Source organism: Muscardinus avellanarius (assembly GCF_963383645.1).
Source record: "Muscardinus avellanarius genome assembly, chromosome: 3".
Lineage (NCBI taxonomy): Eukaryota > Metazoa > Chordata > Mammalia > Rodentia > Gliridae > Muscardinus > Muscardinus avellanarius.
Genome location: NC_137788.1, coordinates 14,075,791 through 14,094,346, shown reverse-complemented (window position 1 = coordinate 14,094,346; position 18,556 = coordinate 14,075,791). Strand labels below are relative to the sequence as shown.

Sequence of the window (18,556 nt, the reverse complement as noted above, 5' to 3'; positions counted from 1 at the left end):
CTCTGGACCCTTGAACAGATGGAGTCTGCCTCCAGCAGAGGGTCAGGAAGGGCCGCTGGGCCTGAGAGGGAGGCCAGGTGGGCAGGTTGGCAGGCGGCCCCTGAGAAGGAGGGAGCAGGGAGCGGCGGGCAGCGGAGGTCAATGCGGGAGGGGGCAGGGATCGGGGAGCCAGGAGGTGGCAGCTCCCTGGGGACTTGGGCAGCAAAGCCAGGCTTGTTCGGTTGAACACGGGTTCCTCTCTGTGGGTCGATGGCATGGATGCCGTCAGTCTAGGAGGCTGAGATCTGGGACACGGGCCTCCAGGGTCCCTCTCTGGGAGCCAGGAGAGGATTACTTGGTCTCTTTGGCCTCGGTGGGTCTAAGACTTGTGCTCAGGGGGTGATGGTGGTTAGGGTTAAGCCCGGGGATGATCGGGAGGATGACGGCTCCCGTTTCGACCCGAGCCCTCAGCCTACTGATTCAACAACCATCTCTGCAGCCTGGTGGCAGCCAGGGCCCAGGGGCCAGGGACTGCGTTGGTTCCTGGGAGGTCACTCTGGCCTCGGTGGGGCTGGGGGCTCTGGTTGCAATTCCATCATCTTCAGACCACACGGTCTGGCAGCAGGGACGTTAGGACAGCCGGCCAGTGGCTGCCAGCTACAATTAGGATTACCTGCGCCTTTGAGCTGAATCCCCTGGCCCCAGTCTGCACGTCGGAGCCGGTGAAAGTGTGTGCATCCCACCGCCAACATCTACGGGATTTAAAAAACCCAAGTTCTATTCAGGAGGCTGAGACGGGAGGATCGCGGTTCGCGGCCAGCCTCGGCTACTACTGAGTGAGGCCCTCGGCAACTCAGTGAGACCCTGTTTCAAAATAAAGGATAAAAAATAGGGCTGGGGGTATAGCTCGGAGGTAGAATGCCCTGGTTTCCACTCCCAGTACTACAATAAATAAATAAATAACCCAAGTCCCGAGTCCCTGGCCCTGTTCCAGGCTTGCACCAAATTCTGTCCTGGTGGGTCCAGTCACGAGTGTTTTAAAGTAACTTCCACGCAGGCCCCAGTGCAGGTGGTCCACGGACTGGCTTGTGGTGTAGACGCTACCACCAGCGGGCATCTGATTGCTCAGGTGCTGCTTTAATTTCTTGGACCAAAACCTCCGCTAGTGGCTGGGGAGAGGCCTGCGCCCTCTTTTAACCCTCCCCGGTTTTGAGATGGGGGCCTGGTTCCCATTCCGGGGTTTTCAGTTTTAACGTAACTACGAGGTGTGATCTGTCAGAAATGAGGAGCTGGAGAGGAATCGGAGGCATTCGTCGTAGCGTGTCATTCTCTCTCCTCCACGTTCTTGGATGATTTCCGGCTGGGATGGGAGAGAAAGGAATTGGTTTCTAGTGGCTGGGAACTGGGCACAGCCTGGGAGAGTCAGCTCCTGTCAGCACAAGCCCGGCACATAGTAGGCATTGATGTGCGTTGGTCTAGTGATCAAACGAGGGATAACAAATGTCAGTTTCACGAGCCAGTGGCCCCCCCCGTTCTGTTTTCTCCAAGATGATGTACAGCTCGTGATAAAAAGCAGAGGGAGAAGGAGCTTTAAAATTCAGACTTTCAAATCCACAAGGGTCAGGCGGCGCTTTTCTTTGTAGCAACAGGGAAGGAAGAGTTGGCTACATATTAACATAAGATTGCAGAAGGGACATTTAACTTCTCAAAGGGAAACAGACCCCTCTGCTCTTGTGGACCAAACAGTTAATGTGTCTACTTAAAAGCAGGCAGGTGGAGGGTTTCATTAGAACAGAATCCAGAAGGCTCCTGTGTGGAAGCCTCTGTTTACCAGAGCCCCCTGGCGCTCCCAGGCACCTGCCACCTCCATAACCCCGTCCGCACACGGCCCTCCGCCTAGGGCAGCCGCGCCCGGCTCCGAGCTGTCTAAAACCTACTTAGGCTCCTAGAACCACTTCAAAAGCCACTTTCGCCGAGTCCCCCGTCTCCGCATCTCTGATTCATCGTGGCGTTGTGCCGGGATCGTCCCTGGGATGACTTTTGCCTCATTATTTGAATGGTTAGCTATTTATCTCCGTGTTTTATCTCTCCTTCCTCTCTTTCTGTTCCACAAATATTTATTGTTCCTCCCTAAATGCCAAGTGGGTTCTGGGGGTGCTGAGACGGCGAAGATGTGCTGAGCCTTGGAGGGGCGGGCAGGCCGCTGGGCGCCGGAGGAGGCGCAGGCTCTAAGGTGCGGGGCCGAGGCTGACCTTGACCCCCTTTGTGTTCTGACCGCCCCGCGCACGGTAGCTCCCCGCGCTGCATGCAGAAGATGCCTAATCCATCATCTGGTGTACGCAAACGGATGCTTGCTTGATTTCTCCCACGCTTCTCTCCCCTGCGAACTGGGAATCAGGAAGCCCGAGCCGAGCGCTCACACTCCCTGCCAGCGCCCGGGGCTGCCCAACCCAGCCACGCGGATTACAGGGATGGCACGCTTGCTCCACGTCGTGGGAGGTGGAACCAGGCTCCTCTACGGAGGGCTCTTCTCTTCTTTCCCACCACCTCTAACCTACCCTCTACTCAGTAACCAGGGCGAGCTTTCCAAAATGGGTATCGCAGTCAGTCAGGGCCTCCAGTGGCCTCTGGGACACTGGGAATCAAAGTCAGCGGGTGTCCTCACTTCCTGTGCCCTGGCCACGCCTTTGGCAGCTCCAGCTCAGTCACCACAGGACCTTTGCACTTGCAGTGCCCTCATCTTGGAATGCCCTCCCTACCCCACCCTGCCTGGCTGCCTCTTTCTTATTTATGGATGTCTACTCAGGTGTCATCTATGAGAAGCCGTGTGGCCCCTGCTTTGCTGCCCCCTCCTCTGACACTTCACTTCTTTCCTTTGCCACGGGCATCACGCATTGTACACAGTCTCCCCTTTGTTTTTAAAATTCGATAAGCTGCCTGCTTCTCAGCCGTGGAGTTATACACCTGCCAAGGGCTGCTCTGATTAGGCCTTGTTCACCATTTTATCCCTATCCTTGGCCCTGACATCCATCTGTGATGGATGACGGACGCCACTGCTGGGGGAGGGACGGGACGGCCCCAAGGCCCCTTCCTCAGGCCTCTCCCTCTGGTGGCAGCAGCGGGGTGTGGTGCCTTGAAAGGGCTCACCCACCAGCTCTTCCACCTGCAGAGACTTCCAGATCATGGCCGCGCAATGGGCCTGGTGCCGTGTGGGGCTGGGGGGAACGGCGGTGAAGGCACCCCGACCTGGGCCCTGACCTCAGGGGGCTTCCGGTCCAGCGCTGGGTGTCACAGAGCGAGCCTCATCAGGGGCACTGGCATCCCGAGGAAGCCGTCAGAGCTGAGCCTGAAGGGACCAGTGGGGTCTCTGTGCAGTCGAGGGGGCGCAGTGAGTGGGGGTTGCAGCAGCCCTGGGTGCAACCAGGACGTCCCACACTGCCATGTGCGGGCCGGGGGACGAGTCCCGGCTCTCATGATAGGCTGTGCAGGTGGAGAGGGCGCTGGACCTGCAGAGCATGCAGTAATTAGCTCTGACTCCAAGGAGCCCCTGGCTGCCACTCGGGACCGCCACATTCTACAGGTGACGGGGTTCAGAAACCACTCCCCAGATTACGACATCCTGGCACACAGACTATTTTTTTCAGTGCTGGGGATGAAACCCAGGGGCATTCTACCTTGGAACTACACCCCCAGCCCTATTTTTTATTCTTTATTTTGAAACAGGGTCTCACTGAGTTGCAAAGGGCCTAAGTAGCTGAGGCTGGCCTCGAACCCTGATCCTCCTGTCTCAGCCTCCCAAATGCTGGGATTACAAGAGTGCACTACCACGCACAGCTTTGGCACATAGACTATTTAGGCTGAAGGATGTGAGAAATGGTGCCAGCTGGGCTCTCTGACCATCCCTGAAGCAGGCATAAGAGCCTTGGGGGGGGGGCAGGAGCATCCTTCTCTCTGGAGACAGAGGACACAGACACGACTCTCAGTGAACAGCCCCCGTTGACTCCCCGTCGCTCACACCCACTGGTCCCTCACCTTTCCCACAACGGTCCACTCCCACCAAACCCACAGAGAAGCGCCATGGTTACCTCCTTCTTCCCATGATGTCCTTATACCCTTGCAAAAGCTCCGGCATCTCTGAAAACTCCCATGGTACTGAGACACAGGTTTTTCTCCTGTTAGTCTGCCTTTTGTGACAGGGCCCAAGCCAAGGAGCCGGAAAGCAAAAGGAAATGGTGATTCCTTTCTCTCCCCAAGGAAGAGCCGTTTGGTATGGTCAATGTTGTCCCCACCGTGGGCTCTGGGCAGATCATCAGTCCCCTCCTCCCTGAGCCCTGCCTGGTACAAACGGCTGTGCAGGAGGCAGTGGCTGGAACCACCTCTATCTTATAACCCCTGTCCCTCTTTGGGGTTCCCCTGCAATGTGGATCCTGACGCGAAGGTTTGGGAGAGAGAGAGGACCTAGGAAGCCAGCAGCAAGGCAGGGGGGTGGGATGAGCCAGAAAGGAGGAGTCGCACAGGGGGGTCCTCTCTGAGCCTCGGCCCCATGGGGACCTCCAGCGGACAGTGTGGAGTGTGTTGAAGTCATTGTGCTACAGGGCTGATGGCCGGGGATTCATCCCCTCCTGCCACCTGCCACTGGACAGGTTTCCCCGGGGAACAGGAGCTCCTGGCATCTGTGGCCCAGCTGGGGCGCAGGCAGAGTGGCTCTGGGGAGCCTGGGAAGGGGTCATGGGCGCCTGCACTGTCCCTAGAGAGAGGCCAAGGAGGGTAGCGCCCTATTAGCTTCCTCCTGCCAGCAGGGCGCCTCCCACCCCATCCTCGGCCCTCGTGCCCCCTTCCCTGGGCTCCCCAGCCAAACAGCCTCTGCACACCCGGTCCTTCCCAGCGCTGTGAAGGGCTCACCCCTCCACCACCAATCTCTGTGGACCCACATCTTCATGGAACGAACAATGACACATCTGTTTCCTGTAGCATCCTTCGGCTACTCTCTCCCCTGCTGGATTGCAAAGCGGCCCTTCTTGTTGGCCTCTGAAGTCCTGAGCACCTAACGGGGCGCTCCTGCTGGCTCCTCATGGGTGAAATGTTCTCTGAAGGAGAATGTTCTCAGTTTCTGGACCCTGAGGCTCAGAACCGGGGAGCCACCGGGTGGAAGGGGCCCGGAGGGGGGATGCTCGGAGGGGGTGATCTGCATGTGGTGCTGCCCGGGTGCCACAGCTGCACCTCAGGAGGCAGACGCCTGTCATCCACCCCCTTCCCCCCCCTCCGGGGCCCCAGCAGCGGGTGGGAGAGCGTGAGGAGTCCCTGGGGCTCCGGGGCGGCTCCTGGGGAAGCGCTCTCTGCCAGTTCTTGGTAATCTTCTCTGCTTCATTTTTACCCCACTTTCCTGCCCAGCTGAAGAGGAAGCGGCTCAGACAGCTGTGAGCTGGGACTCTTTCTCCTTGAGATGCATTAATTTGTAAATATCTTCATTTATATGTAAATGTGGAGTCCCCGCGCCCCGCCTCCAGCCTGAACAGGGACCTGCTGCCTGGAGAGCAGGCAGCTTCTCAGGCAACTGGCAGGGAGGCCCAACTCCAGGATTCCAGTAGACTTCAGACGGGCTGCGCCTTCCCTTTCCCCTCTGTGTTCACCTGACAGGCTGGCTTGGCTCCCTGGGGTGCTTGATGCCCAGGAGGCCACCAGTGTAAGGGGATCAGGGAGAAATGTGGGGGGATCTGGCCCCCCACCTGAGGATCCACTGGCCATGAACCCAAAGACCGGCCAAGTCAGTCCTGCTGTATGGCCTTTGGCAAGTGCTGTCCCCTCTCTGGGCCTCGGTTTCCTCTACTAGGACAAAGAAGGTGTAGGGGTAGAAAGAGGTGGTTTGAGGTCTGAGCCCCCGTTCGAGTCCCTCCAGTGGAAACACTTGGAAGGGGCCCTTGAATTTGTTAAACTTTGATCCCTCCTTAAAAAAATCAAAATCCACTTGGCTAGAGAAACCTAGTAAGAAGGCAGCTGGTCCTTGCATGCAAGGGGGTTTGTGAGGATAAAAAGAAAAAGTGTAGATGGGGAGGCTTGGTGAAATTCATAGAAAGGTAGAAAGGTTTTTTTTATGGTGGGGGAAGAGAAGGCTGGTTTCAGCAGTAACAGCATACATGTGCGGCTCTGCGGCTGCGTGTACTTTACATGAATTCACTTACAGATCCTCCTGCCACTGCCCTCTGCCATGGCTGATACGGAAAACCCAGCCCAGAAGCTTACTCAGGCTTTACTAAGGCAAGGGGGGGCGGAGCCAGCATTTGAACTGGGGCCATTGGACTGACATTTCACCAACAATCCTGTGAAGCCCATCATAGAAGGACTGCTTTGCAGGAGGGGAAATGCAGGCAGGGAGAGGTCAAGGCCTGGCCCGAGGTCACGGGGTGGGCAGAGGCCAAGCTGGGGTTTGAACCCAGGCCTTCTGGCACCCGCCTGGTCTCCTGCCAGGGAGCACAAGGCCGCGGACTCCAGGGACTTCAGGGCCGAATCTGAGCCAAGGAGTCACCCTCCAGGCCTCGCCTGTGGCAGGCAGGCCGTCTGCACCCCGGGACAGGCCGGCGCGGCTTCTCAGAGGCCACGGCTCCCGGTCCAGGCTCTGATAGCGTTCCCTTCTTACAGCCCTCTCTGGTGCCCAGAATCCTTCCTTTCTTCTTCCAAATGAGTTTTATCTCTTTTTTCATCTTGATTGCAACTGGCTCGTCTTCAGGAGCCTTCCTATCTCAAGGAACCTCGATTCCTTTTTGAAAGCGGGATGAGAGAGATGCTGAGTGGATGGAGGACGATTTCCATACAGCCGCGGACTTCCTCGGATCCCTGCACGTCTACCTTCTCAGCAGCCTCCTCCTGCACGTCTACCTTCTCAGCAGCCTCCTCCTGCACGTCTACCTTCTCAGCAGCCTCCTCCTGCACGTCTACCTTCTCAGCAGCCTCCTGCGATGCCCCCCCCCCCCGTATTGAGGTCCCGGCCCCAAGCCCCACAGAAGGAGCCGAAGCTCCTCCAGGGAGCACGGCCACCTCCCATCTTACAAAGCAGAGGAGGGCCCTGGGCAGACTCCCCGTGCAGGGCCGTGCACCTTCTGCAGCCTCTGGCCCCATTTTCTAATTTTACCCACAAGGACACTGAGGACCCAGGGGCCAAGGAGCGTACGCAGGGTCACCTGCTCATTTTGCAAATTTCCCTGTGTGCCCACAGCGTGCCAGGCCTTGCACCGAGTGCCAGGGGATCAGCTGAAGGGCGATCTCCTGCTGAGACCAGCGGGTGTCTCGCCCTCTCGAAGCCCACGGTCCCCTCGTGGTGCTGAGAGCCTATCTTCCTTGGGGCTCGGAGTCTGAAGACAGCGGGGCATCAGGCGCCATGGGGTGTCCCAGCGCCCCCCGAGGCACAGTGGGGCAGCACATGCCGCGGGCGTTAGCAGAGAGCTCTGTGTACCCGGCACAGCCGGCTCCTCCTGCAGCTCCTGCAGCTTCGGGGCAGCTGCTGCTTTCTGGCTGGGCACTAGGCAGAACATTTGGCTGTGTGATGCGAAAGAGCGCGCGCGCGTGTGTGTGTGTGCGCGCGCATGTGCAAAATTTGTGCACATGTAATGCTGGCTTGAAACTACTCCGTGAATGCAGGTAGACCCATGGAGGAGGGAGACCCGATCTACTGGGACGAGGGCAGTCCCAGGGAGGCGTCCCGAGGTGGAGCTGCTGGATGGGCTCTGAAGGCTGATGGGGGGCTTGCCAAGTGCCCACAGGCCAAGAGAGACCAGCACGTGGACAAAGTCGGAGGGCTGGAGTGTTTCAAGGAGCGTGTAGGAGGAAGATGGGATGACAGGGCACCCATACAAGGTGGACGTGGCTGGCCGGGGACAGGGATCTAGTTAATTTGATTCTGTGGCCTCCTGGTGGCTGTTTCCCACTTGGGAGTCCACTTGTTTGGGACCGCTTTCTTCCTAAGCTCGGAGCGCTGCCATTCCTGGCTGTGTGACTTTAGGTATTCCGCTCACCCTCTCTGGGCTTCCTTTCTCACCAGAAAATGGCAAAACCCACTTGATAGGCCTGCTGGAGGACTGAGGCCTCACCTCTTCCTGCCTCTCCCCTCCAGGGAGCACCCCGCTTCAGCACGCAGAGCCCCCTCCGCCTGCGAGGCCCGCAGAGCCCTCCTCCCCATCAGAACACCCAGGCTGCTGTGAGGACCGAGACACGCCCGGCTCCCACGCCGCCATGCCTCACCTCACGGTGGACTGGTAGACCAGGTCCTCCCGCTTGCGGTAGTTCTCCATGTGTGAGTAGTTGGTGGAGAACATGGCGTCGAAGGTGAAGATCTTCTGTTTAATGGTGCCGCCGTCCGTCACCTGCAGAGAGCACAGAGGGCCCGTGAGCGCTCAGCCGGCCCTGACACCCTCCCTGGCCACACTACCCACGGCCGGCGCTCGGTGCCCTCTGGGAGATGTCACAGGTCAGCAAGAGGTGACCCTCCCAGCACGGGCAGCTCCAGGCCCCTCGGACAGGACAGGACAGGACGGCCCGGGGCACAGCCGGAAGCAGGCCGGCACTTCCCTCTGGCTTTCTGTGCACCTGGCGCTCCTGCCACGAGAGGCCTGCCTGGCAGAAGCCACCGCACTCCCCTCCCCCATCCCGGGGAGCCCAGGACAGCACTGGAGGGTGGGCACGAGCTTTGCAGCCAGCCACAGGGGCGAGAGAATTGCTAGACAGGAAGAGCAGCGGGGCTGGGCCAGGGGACAGTCACAGTGCAGAGACCGCCAGGGAAGACGAGCTACATTGCGATGACTTATTTTGGTGCTACTGGAGGTGGAACCCAGGGGCCTTCTTCTCCGAGCTACTCCTCCAGATCAATCTTATATTTATTTGGAAACAGGGTCTCACTAAGTTGCTGAGAGCCTCACTAAGCTGCTGAGGCTGGCTTCGAACTTGCAATCCTCCTATCTCAGCCTCCCAACTACTAGGATTACAAGCGTGCTCTACCATGCCCACTCAGCATGGCAGGGGAGCCTGGGGAAGGGACAGCCAGTCGTGGTGCTCTCACCAGGGCCCTTGGAGGAAGCAGGTGTGGTTTTCCTTGGCAGGAGGAGTAAGAGCTGCCTGACTAGAGCCTGGAGCAATTCCCAAGTAGAAGAAGAGAAAGACCCCCCAAGGAACGCCGGGCGTGGTGGCGCACGCTTGTAATCCCCGTGCTTGGGAGGCGGAGACAGGAGGATCGCGCTGGTTCGAAGCCAGCCTTGCTGGCTTCAGAGATCCTGTTTCCAAATAAAAAATATAAAATAGGTCTGGGAGTGTAGCCCGGAGGTAGAAGGGCTTCCAGGAACCCCAGTACCAACAAAGGAAAGAAGGAAAGAAAGAAAGAAAGAAAGAAAGAAAGAAAGAAAGAAAGAAAGAAAGAAAGACAGACCCCAAGGCTACAGAGCCCCATGTGCTCGGTGGAGGTTGGGGTGCCTGGAGAGAGAGGAAGAGGAACCGGAGGATGTGGGAAATAGCCCATGCGGGTCACGGACTGTGGGGGAAGGAGTGTCCACCCCTGAGACGGCAGCCATAGAAGCCAGGCTCCCTCCGGCCTCAGTTGACAGCAAGTCCAAGGGGCCTCAAGACCACCATCTGGAGATCCGAGAAGGAGAGAAGTGTTGAACCTGGGGCGCTCGCCCTCCTCCGGCTGCCCTTAGGACACGCCAGGAAGGAGGCCACGCCGTCCCCACTTCACTGAGGGACACAGAAACCCGGGAGGGCGTGAGAAACCCCAGGCGTCCAGCTGTCGACGGACAACACAACCCAGGTGCCTGGGCTCCCCGCACGTCCGCACGGCCGCCCGCTAATGAAAGTGTTACTCCACAAAGCAGCAAGGTATGTGTTGTCACTGTTTCAATTATTTATCTGTTTACCCGGCTGCAGTTTTCCGCTTTCTCAGCAACTCTATTATAGACTGGAGCTCGCAGCCTCTCGCCGCTCAGCTGGGCTCCGCGCTAACAGCCTGCGACAGCGGCCTCATGCCTGGGCCGGAGGAGTGGAATTAACTCCCCGCAGCTAAGGTGGAGGCAGGGAGAGGGGCTGCGGGCCCCGCGGCCAGGGACAGGGTTTCTCCCAGGGGCTGGGGTTGTGCTGAAAGGGGCACCCACAGGCAAAGGCGGGATGGGCTTAGGTCTGTCTTCTGGCCAGCTGGGCTCCTCTGGGGGCGTCTGTACACAAAAGCCGACTTCGGCCACAATCTGCCCGGCCTAGGTGGTTTAGGGAGCACAGACTCAGGGCAACCCAGCCAGAATTTATTAAGCACCAGCTGTGTGCCAGGCCCAGGACGGTCAGCTCCCTGAAAGGTAAGGAGGTCTCTCTCAGTCCTGGGATGCTCAGGGAAGGTACTTTCGCACATTCCGGGACCCTGAGGGGGATCCGCAGTGGGACTTCCGTCTGCTGGGGGGTTTCTCTCGACCCCTCCCCAAGCCCAGCTCACTCTCGCGCTCCAGGCTTCTGTAGACTCAGACAGCCTCTGGTTTCCCTCTGGGGGCTCTGTGCTTTTTAGACTGTGTGCAGCTGAAGGCAGGGGACCCTGACTTCTGGCCCATTCTGAAGCAAAACAGGGGATGAGAGAGTGGAGGAGGAGGAGAATCCACTGGAGACAGGGAGGAGGGGATGGGCTGACCTCCCTGGGCTCCACACTGACGCTCATCCCCCCAGAGATACCTGTCCTTAAACCCCGTAGCCCGGCTCTGCGCCTTGTATTGTACGGTGGTCCAGCAGAAGGGCCCTGAGCAGCCATGTGCAGCCTGGTGCATGATCGGGGTGAAGGAGAAGCTGTAGGTGGCATGGCTGCCCTTGGATCAGAGGCCCTCGCGGCTCCCCCCATGACGGGCTCCTCTTCCTCCCTGCACCCCTCTTCTGACCCCCTCCACAGTCATTTGGGCTTTTAAAACCCAAAGGATTTTTTTTTTTTTTTTTTTTTTTGGTGATACCAGGGGGATGGAACCCAGAGGCATTCTACCTCCGAGCTACACCCCCAGCCCTATTTTTTATTCTTTATTTTCAAAGAGGGTCTCACTGAGTTGCAAAGGGGCTCACTAAGTAGCTGAGGCTGTCCTTGAACCATGATCCTCCTGTCTCAGCCTCCCAAATGCTGGGATTACAAGCGTGTGCCGCCACACCTGGATCTTTTAACCAGCATCTTCAATAGGGGACGATCCTGTCTCCTCCCCTAGCAGGAGATGGTCAGCAAGGTCTGGAGACATTTGTTGTTGTTACAACCAGAGAGAGCTTTTTGGTCCTGGCAGCCAGCTGACAGAGGCCAAGGACACTGCTGACCATCTTATGATATACGGAACCGATGCCCGCAGAGTCGCCTGGTCCCAAATATCGGCCAAACTGAGGCCGAGACACCTGCACTAAGCCCACCGCACAGCGTGGCTCCAGGGCATCCTCGGGGAGTGAGCGGCAGGGAGGTTAACCTCCCCAATTTGCCCTGAAGGGGCAAAGAGATTGGACTGAATCCCACGCTGGGCTCCTGGCAAGGCTCCGGCTCCCGCTGCAGGGTTCCCGGCCGGTCCTGCCAGGCTGGGAGAGGTGAGCTATATGCCACTTGGTCCTCATGGGGATGGGGCTCCTTAGGGGGATGGAGGGGAAGGAGGCAGAATAGAGGGGGATGGCGAGGAGATTCAGGGGGCGAAGCCGAGAGCCCAGCAGAGGTTTGCGAACGCTCTCCCAGGCCATTAAAGTGGAAGGCGCCGGCCTGTGTAGCTTGCAGCCATCTCTGGGCCTCGCCTCCCTTCAGGTACACTGTTTTTATCTCCTCCTAAAATGCGGCAGGCCTTATCGCCCCAATCTCGAATTTCACTCCATTTTTTTTATTATACAAAAGAGGAAAAAAAAAATCTGTCAGTAAAACTGTCTCCTCGAATTTATTCGTCGGGACTGAGGGTTTTATTACTAGTAAAATACACCGGCACCCACACGCACGCACACAGGCCCACGCACCCCAGAGAGAGCACGGGAGAATTAGCCCAGCCGTAAATCGCAGCTTCAGGCAGAGGGACAGGGGAATTTCAAGGACGAGCCTAGTTTTCCTTGGCTTTATTTACATCTTCTCTTGGGCTGTGTCTGGGGTCTCCATCTGAGGAGTAACTGGGTGGACATAGAGAGATGGACCCGGAGGGCTGGGACTCCTCTCAGTTCCTGGCTGCTGGACCTTCCCCAGCCGCAGAGAAGGCCGAGGAAAAGAGAGGCCGGGCAGCCTCCGGTGGCAGGCCAGCGTGCCCATGGCTGTGGCCAGGACGGTGTTCCGTAGCTCCTGCTGGTAAGAGGCCCCCAGGTGAGTCAGGGTAGAGGAAGGAAAAAACCACAGGCTGTGGGTTGAGGGCGTCCTGGAAGACACCTCCCCTTTATCCTAGAACTTTCCCCCAGACTTGCAGGCAGGCACAGTTCTAGGACCAGAGAAGGAGAGCCTGACCTCGTTCAGGACCAGGGGGGAGGTCCTCGGCTAGCTGAGCCAGCGGACTCAGGAGGACAGCCACGGCGACATGTGTCCGCAAGGTGTTACCAGTGATGGTCACCAAACGGCCAAGGGTTCCTCTGGAGGAAGGGGCGATCGTGGAAGGCTTCCTGGAGGAGGTGGGCACTTTTCAGGGACTCTTAGTATCAGGCCAGCTTTTCCTCCCTCTGGGAGGCTGTGAACATGGAGGAGACCGATTTCCTCCACTGCCCAGGTAAACGCTTGGTGTCGGTTACCGACTTTTAGTGCTCTAGAACAAGCTGCTTCACCTCCTCAAACCCCAGGTCCCTCATCTGTGGAATGGGGAGAATGCTGTGTACCCCCCCATGAAGACAAGTGGGACGAGTGTGAGGCGCACGGCGCGGCCCCGTCCACCCTCCTGGGAGGGGCCGCGGGGCGGGCTGGCTCTCGCTGGAAAGCTAGGGCAGGTAGAAGATCGGGAGGTCAGAAGAGAGCCCAGAGCCAAGTACGGTGGTGCGCGTCTGTGATCTCAGAACTTGGGAGGCTGAGACAGGGGGATTGCAGATTTGAGGTCAGTCTCAGCCACTTAGTGAGACCCTGTTTCAAAAAAAAAAGAGTGGGGTGTAGCTCAGAGGTAGAATACTCCTGGGTTCAATCTCCAGCATGTACACATACACACACACCAAAAAAAAAAAAAAAAAAAAAGGGAAGGAAATAAGAAAGGTAGGAAGGAGAGAGAGAGAGAGAGAGAGAGAGAGAGAGAGACAGACAGACAGACAGACAGACAGACAGACAGACAGAGAAGGCCCAAATAGGCAGGCGGTGGAGGGTGCCGGAGGCTGGGTGTGTCTGAGGCGGGGCAGGGAACACAGGGTCCAGGCACTTGCTGTTTGTTCCGGGACTCTCTGAGCAAGTACCCGCAGGTGGGCAGGTACTGGGGGTCCTGAGATGCTCCCCGGTGCCCTGGTGAGGAGGGACTGAGGGACAGGCTGGTCAGGACAGACAAACAACTACAAAGCTGTGTGGCAGAAAAGGCACCCTCCTGATTTCGGAGGAGGAGGAGGATGTGAGGCCTGTCCCTCTACTACAGGCGCTTCCAAATGAGATTTCGTTCACTCATTCACCAGGTTTTACAGCATAAGCCAATAGCTCCTGGATGGGGGCGCGGCTGCCTCCCAGCCGGGAGCTCCATGACAGCGGGGTCTCGGTCTGTCCCCTCCTGGCTCTGTCCTGGGCTCAGCACAGGCGCCCCTCAGTGGTGGCTGTCGAGTGGACCGGTGATGGGACGACTGGATTCCTTGCAGCGCCAGGCTCTGGGACACCAGGGCAAGAGGGACGCAGTCTTGCTATTTTGCACCGCAGACGGCCCAAGGCCATCAGCTGGGCCCAGACCCCGTGTACCTGGGCTCTCGGTAGGAGCAGCCTGCGCCGGCCGGGCGGTGGCCTCAGACCATCCCTGGGGTGAAACCCGCAGGAGCCTGTAGATTTGCTCTTAGCACATTCAGTGTTAACGCTACTCTGCACAGGTAAACATCCCAGTCACACAGACAGAGAGGCGTGCGCCTGGTTATGCCAGAGTCCAAGATCTAAGCACCGTCCACCTGGACCTCGCGGTGGACCGGCCCTTGCCCCCACAGTGCCCCTGGATTCCCAGCCCTGCGATCCAGGGGCTGGGCCCCAGAACCTAGTTCAGCACCTGGCACACGAGGGTTCTGGGAGATGTGTGTCTTTATCGCCATTTTGCAGATAAAGAAATTGAGGCCAAGCAGAGGCAGGAAAACGGCCCAAGGTGCCCTGTGCATGGCTGAGTAGAAGAGAGGAGCCTGGGCCCTGGGGGAGGGGGTGCAGGGAGCCTGGGCTGGGGGACGGGTCTGGACTCAGATCCCACCTCTGGCACTTTTAATTGACCTCTGTGTGACTTTGAAGAGGTCTCTACGCCCCACTCTTTTCGTCTGCGAAATAGGAGCCATCACGCCTACCTGCGAGGCACTAGTGTAAGAATTGGGTGAGTGAGAATGCACTCACGGAGAGCCCAGTGCATTGCTTGGCACAGGGTAATTACAGGAACGGAAGAAATAATGCAGTCGCCCCTGCTTTATCCATGGGGGAGAAGCTTCAAGATCTCCGTGGATGCCTGAAAGCTTGGTTGGTACTAAACCCTATATATATATATTCAACCCAGGAACATTGTCCATCCCAGGTATACCCCCAACCCTAGTTTTTACTTTTTACTTACTTTGGAACAGAGTCTCACTAAGTTGTTAAGGGTCTCACTAAGTCCCTGAGGCTGGCCTTGAACCTAGGATCCTCCTGTCTCCGCCTCCCAAGTACTGGGGTTAAGGGCATGTGCCACCATGCCCAGTTGTACAGACTTTTGATAAAGTTAAAATTATAAAATGGGCACAGGAAGAGATTAGAGATGATCACTAACAACAAAATAGAGCAATGATAGCAATACACTCCAGCTCTGCCACTCCTGGGTATCTTTCCAAAGGGACCGGAATCAGACGATCACAGTAATATACGCACACCCATGTTCACGGCGGCACAGTTCACGACAGCCAAATTAGGGAATCAGCCTCGGTTCCAAAATCAAAGGATGGATGGATTACAAAATTATGGGATATACACACAATGGACTTCGACTCAGCAATTAAGAAGAACAAAATGATGCCATTTGCAGGGAAATGGATGGACCCGGAGACCATCATGCCAAGTCGGATCAGCCGGGCACGGGAGGTGAAGGGTCAGGTGTTTTCTCTCACATGCAGAAGCTGGGGGGTAATCTGGATACCAGAGGGACCCTAGATAACGGGGGAGAAACGTCAGCGGAGCCAGGGAGGAGGCCTAGGGGAGGGGAGGAGGGGTCGGGAGGGATGATGATGGAATCCATCAACTTCTGTACCTTCGTGGGGACACCAGCGTCAGTCTCAATGCTCTGTACGGGAAGAGGGAGGGGAGGGGGAGGGGGGAAGCCCACCACGTGCTGTGTGCATGAATACCACCGCCACTGTGACTGACTTTATGATGTGAAACCAGAATGCACCAATAAAAGTATATAAACACAACAACGTGCTATGATACAAGCTATGTGAATGGTTTCTCTCTCTCTCTCTCTCTCTCTCTCACCCGTGCGTGCAATACCGCAGTAGCCTGCCTGATAGCCACACTGGCTGCTAAGTGACGGGCGAGAGGGTAACGTATACAGCGTGGATACTCTCAACAAAGGGATAATTCCCATTTCAGCAAGATGCATTGAGATAGCACGAGGTTTTGCCCCATTACTCAGAACAGTGAGCCATTTAAGACGTATCCCTTGCTTATTTCTGTATTTTTCTGTTTAATATTTTCAGATGATGATTGACTGTGGGCAACAGAAACCTCAGAAAGTGAAGTTCTGTATAAGGAAGTGTCCTGCAGCCAGCACTCACGGCACGCCAGGCCTTGCCGGCCAGCAGGAACTCACGTAGTCCTATGAGAAATCGGTCAGTGTATATAGGCTACTATTAGTTTTTTTATTTAAGTCCAAAGTAGGGAGGGAGTCAGAGTAGGCAGCTGGTACATAACCCGTGTTTAAGAAAGAGTGACTCGTGCCATAATCCTAGGACTTGGGAGGCTGAGACAAGAGGATCAGCAACTTCAGTGGCTTTCAGCAACCTGGCAAGACTTCCTTCCTCCCTCCCTCCCTCCCTTCCTTCCTTCTTTCCTTCCTTTCTTTCTTCCTTCCTTCCTTCCTTCTTTTTCTTTCTTTGTTTTTGTGGAATGGGGCTTGAACTCAGGGATATTCTACCTCTGAGCTACACCCCAGGCCAAGACACTGTTTTAAAATAGAAAATAGCCGGGCGTGGTGTCGCAAGCTTGTAATCTCCGCGCTTGGGAGGCTGAGACAGGAGGATCGCTCAGGTTCGAAGCCAGCCTCAGCTGGCTTAAGAGACTGTGTTTCCAAATAAAATATAAAATAGGTCTGGGAGCATAGCCTGAAGGTAGAAGGCCCCTGGGTTTCATCCCCAGTACCACCAAATAAATAAATAAATAAATAAATAGAAAATAAAATGGGCTGGGAGTGTAGCTTAGAGGAAGAATGCCCCTGGGTTTAATGCCCAGTAACTAACTACACACACACACACACACACACACACACACACACACACACGATCCTTTTGCTTTTCGCCCTGACGATATCTCTGCCACGAATTCTCCACATGAGCAGCTACACTGTGCAGAAGTTCTGAGGGGCAGGAAGCTGGTTTCTGCACCATTTCCCTCTCCGGCTCTCAATGTTCCTAAAAGTTCCACGAGGAAACTGGGGCATGGAGATCTCTGAGCACTTTCTCTACCCTGCACGTCGACGCTGTTCTGATTCGAGAACAGCCAGCTCGGTGACCACGGCTGGTCACACCCGTGAGGCCGCAGGACCCCATCCCAGGGCGCAGCCGCCCCCCGCCAGTGAATCTGGCCGCAGCCAGGCTGCGTTAGTTTTAAAGCCGCCAAAGCGTGGCTGATGGGCTTGGTCCAGCCGGCACTGCGAGAGCCCGCTGGCCAGCCAGAGCGTTTTAATTTGAAAAACAAATAGGTCTCCAACTTCAGCCGCCTCATACTGTCCCTGGGTGCCATCATCCGAAAAGGAAAAAAAAAAAGAAGAAAAAGGGGAAAATATCAGCTCCCTCCACCCCCTCTCTTTGTGTTCCACAAAACCAATTACAGGTTGGAAATAGCTGTAATAAACTTGATATCCCACTTACGGGCCAATCCCGCCGTGGCTGGGAAGTGTAATAGTGGCCGAGAGTGGAAACTGCTGTTTTTGCGGAGCTGTTTAAATCACCTGCCTACATTACCCCAACTCCTCTCCAGCCGGGAAGGAATTTGCTCTCCTGAAAATGGAGTGGCTGAAGTCTCTGTGTCCGGGTGGTGAGAGAGAGCATTTGCAAGGAGGGTTTTAATGAACTGATTGGATACGGAGGCGTGGACGGGCCTGGGATCTTGCTCCAGTCCGGCACAGGCCAGGCACGCTCCGGGTGCAAGCAGGCCAGAGCGGGGCCTGCCGTCCAGGACTGCGGGGCTGGGGAGAGGTTATTAGATTAGGTAACAGGAGTGATGGCTGTCAGTCAGAGCTGAGCTGCACTGGGGAAGAATCGGTTCTGCTGTGCATGTCCCACTCCCTGGCTCTGGTCCTCAGGCAAGTCCCGGATCATCTGAGCCTCAGTTTCCACTTCTGGAAGATGGGCGGGCGATGTGGATGGAACGTATGCCCCGGAGTTGTTGGAACGCAAGGAGACAGGATGGGTGGGGACAGCTTATAAAAGGGGAGGGGACACTGATATGAATGTGAGTTCGTGGCTCTATTCCTGCAGAGGGTGATGAAGAGCATTTCTAGAATCTTCTGCTAGGCAACGGCAGACGTTCCTTCCTCTTTCACTCGACCCCGTAGGTCTGGCCTGGGGCCTGGCGTGCAGTGTGTCCTCAATGTGCATTTGTAAAATGAACGCACGGATCGGTGGATGAAAGAATGAATCCTTTTAGATGAGTAGACCCGTCCTCAGCCCAGACACGCTGAAATTATGGGGGAAGCTCCTTACCAGGCCCGGGGCCAGGGTGGTGTCAGACCAACTAGGCCTTGTCAAGGGGTCGCTAGACCAGCTAGGCCTTGTCAAGGGGTCGCTCAGACCAGCTAGGCCTTGTCAAGGGGTCGCTCAGACCAACTAGGCCTTGTCAAGGGATCGATTAGACCAGCTAGGCCTTGTCAAGGGATCGATTAGACCAACTAGGCCTTGTGAAGGGATCGCTCAGACCAACTAGGCCTTGTCAAGGGATCGCTCAGACCAACTAGGCCTTGTCAAGGGATCGCTCAGACCAACTAGGCCTTGTCAAGGGATCGATTAGACCAACTAGGCCTTGTCAAGGGGTCGATTAGACCAACTAGGCCTTGTCAAGGGGTCGCTCAGACCAACTAGGCCTTGTCAAGGGACCGATTAGACCAACTAGGCCTTGTCAAGGGATCGCTCAGACCAACTAGGCCTTGTCAAGGGGTCGCTCAGACCAACTAGGCCTTGTCAAGGGATCGATTAGGCCAACTAGGCCTTGTCAAGGGGTCGCTCAGACCAACTAGGCCTTGTCAAGGGATCGATTAGACCA

General features: G+C 56.6%; 1 protein-coding gene across 1 annotated transcript in view; it reads right to left on the bottom strand.

Moving 5' to 3' along the window:
- IGSF21 (immunoglobin superfamily member 21) overlaps positions 1-18,556 on the bottom strand; it is a gene marked incomplete at both ends in the record, with an annotated part of 247,242 nt that overhangs the window by 72,073 nt on the left and 156,613 nt on the right. Inside the window, one exon of the mRNA XM_080690986.1 lies at positions 8,212-8,333. Coding sequence (XP_080547112.1) covers positions 8,212-8,333 — 122 coding nt within the window. The remainder of the gene's footprint in view (positions 1-8,211; positions 8,334-18,556) is intronic.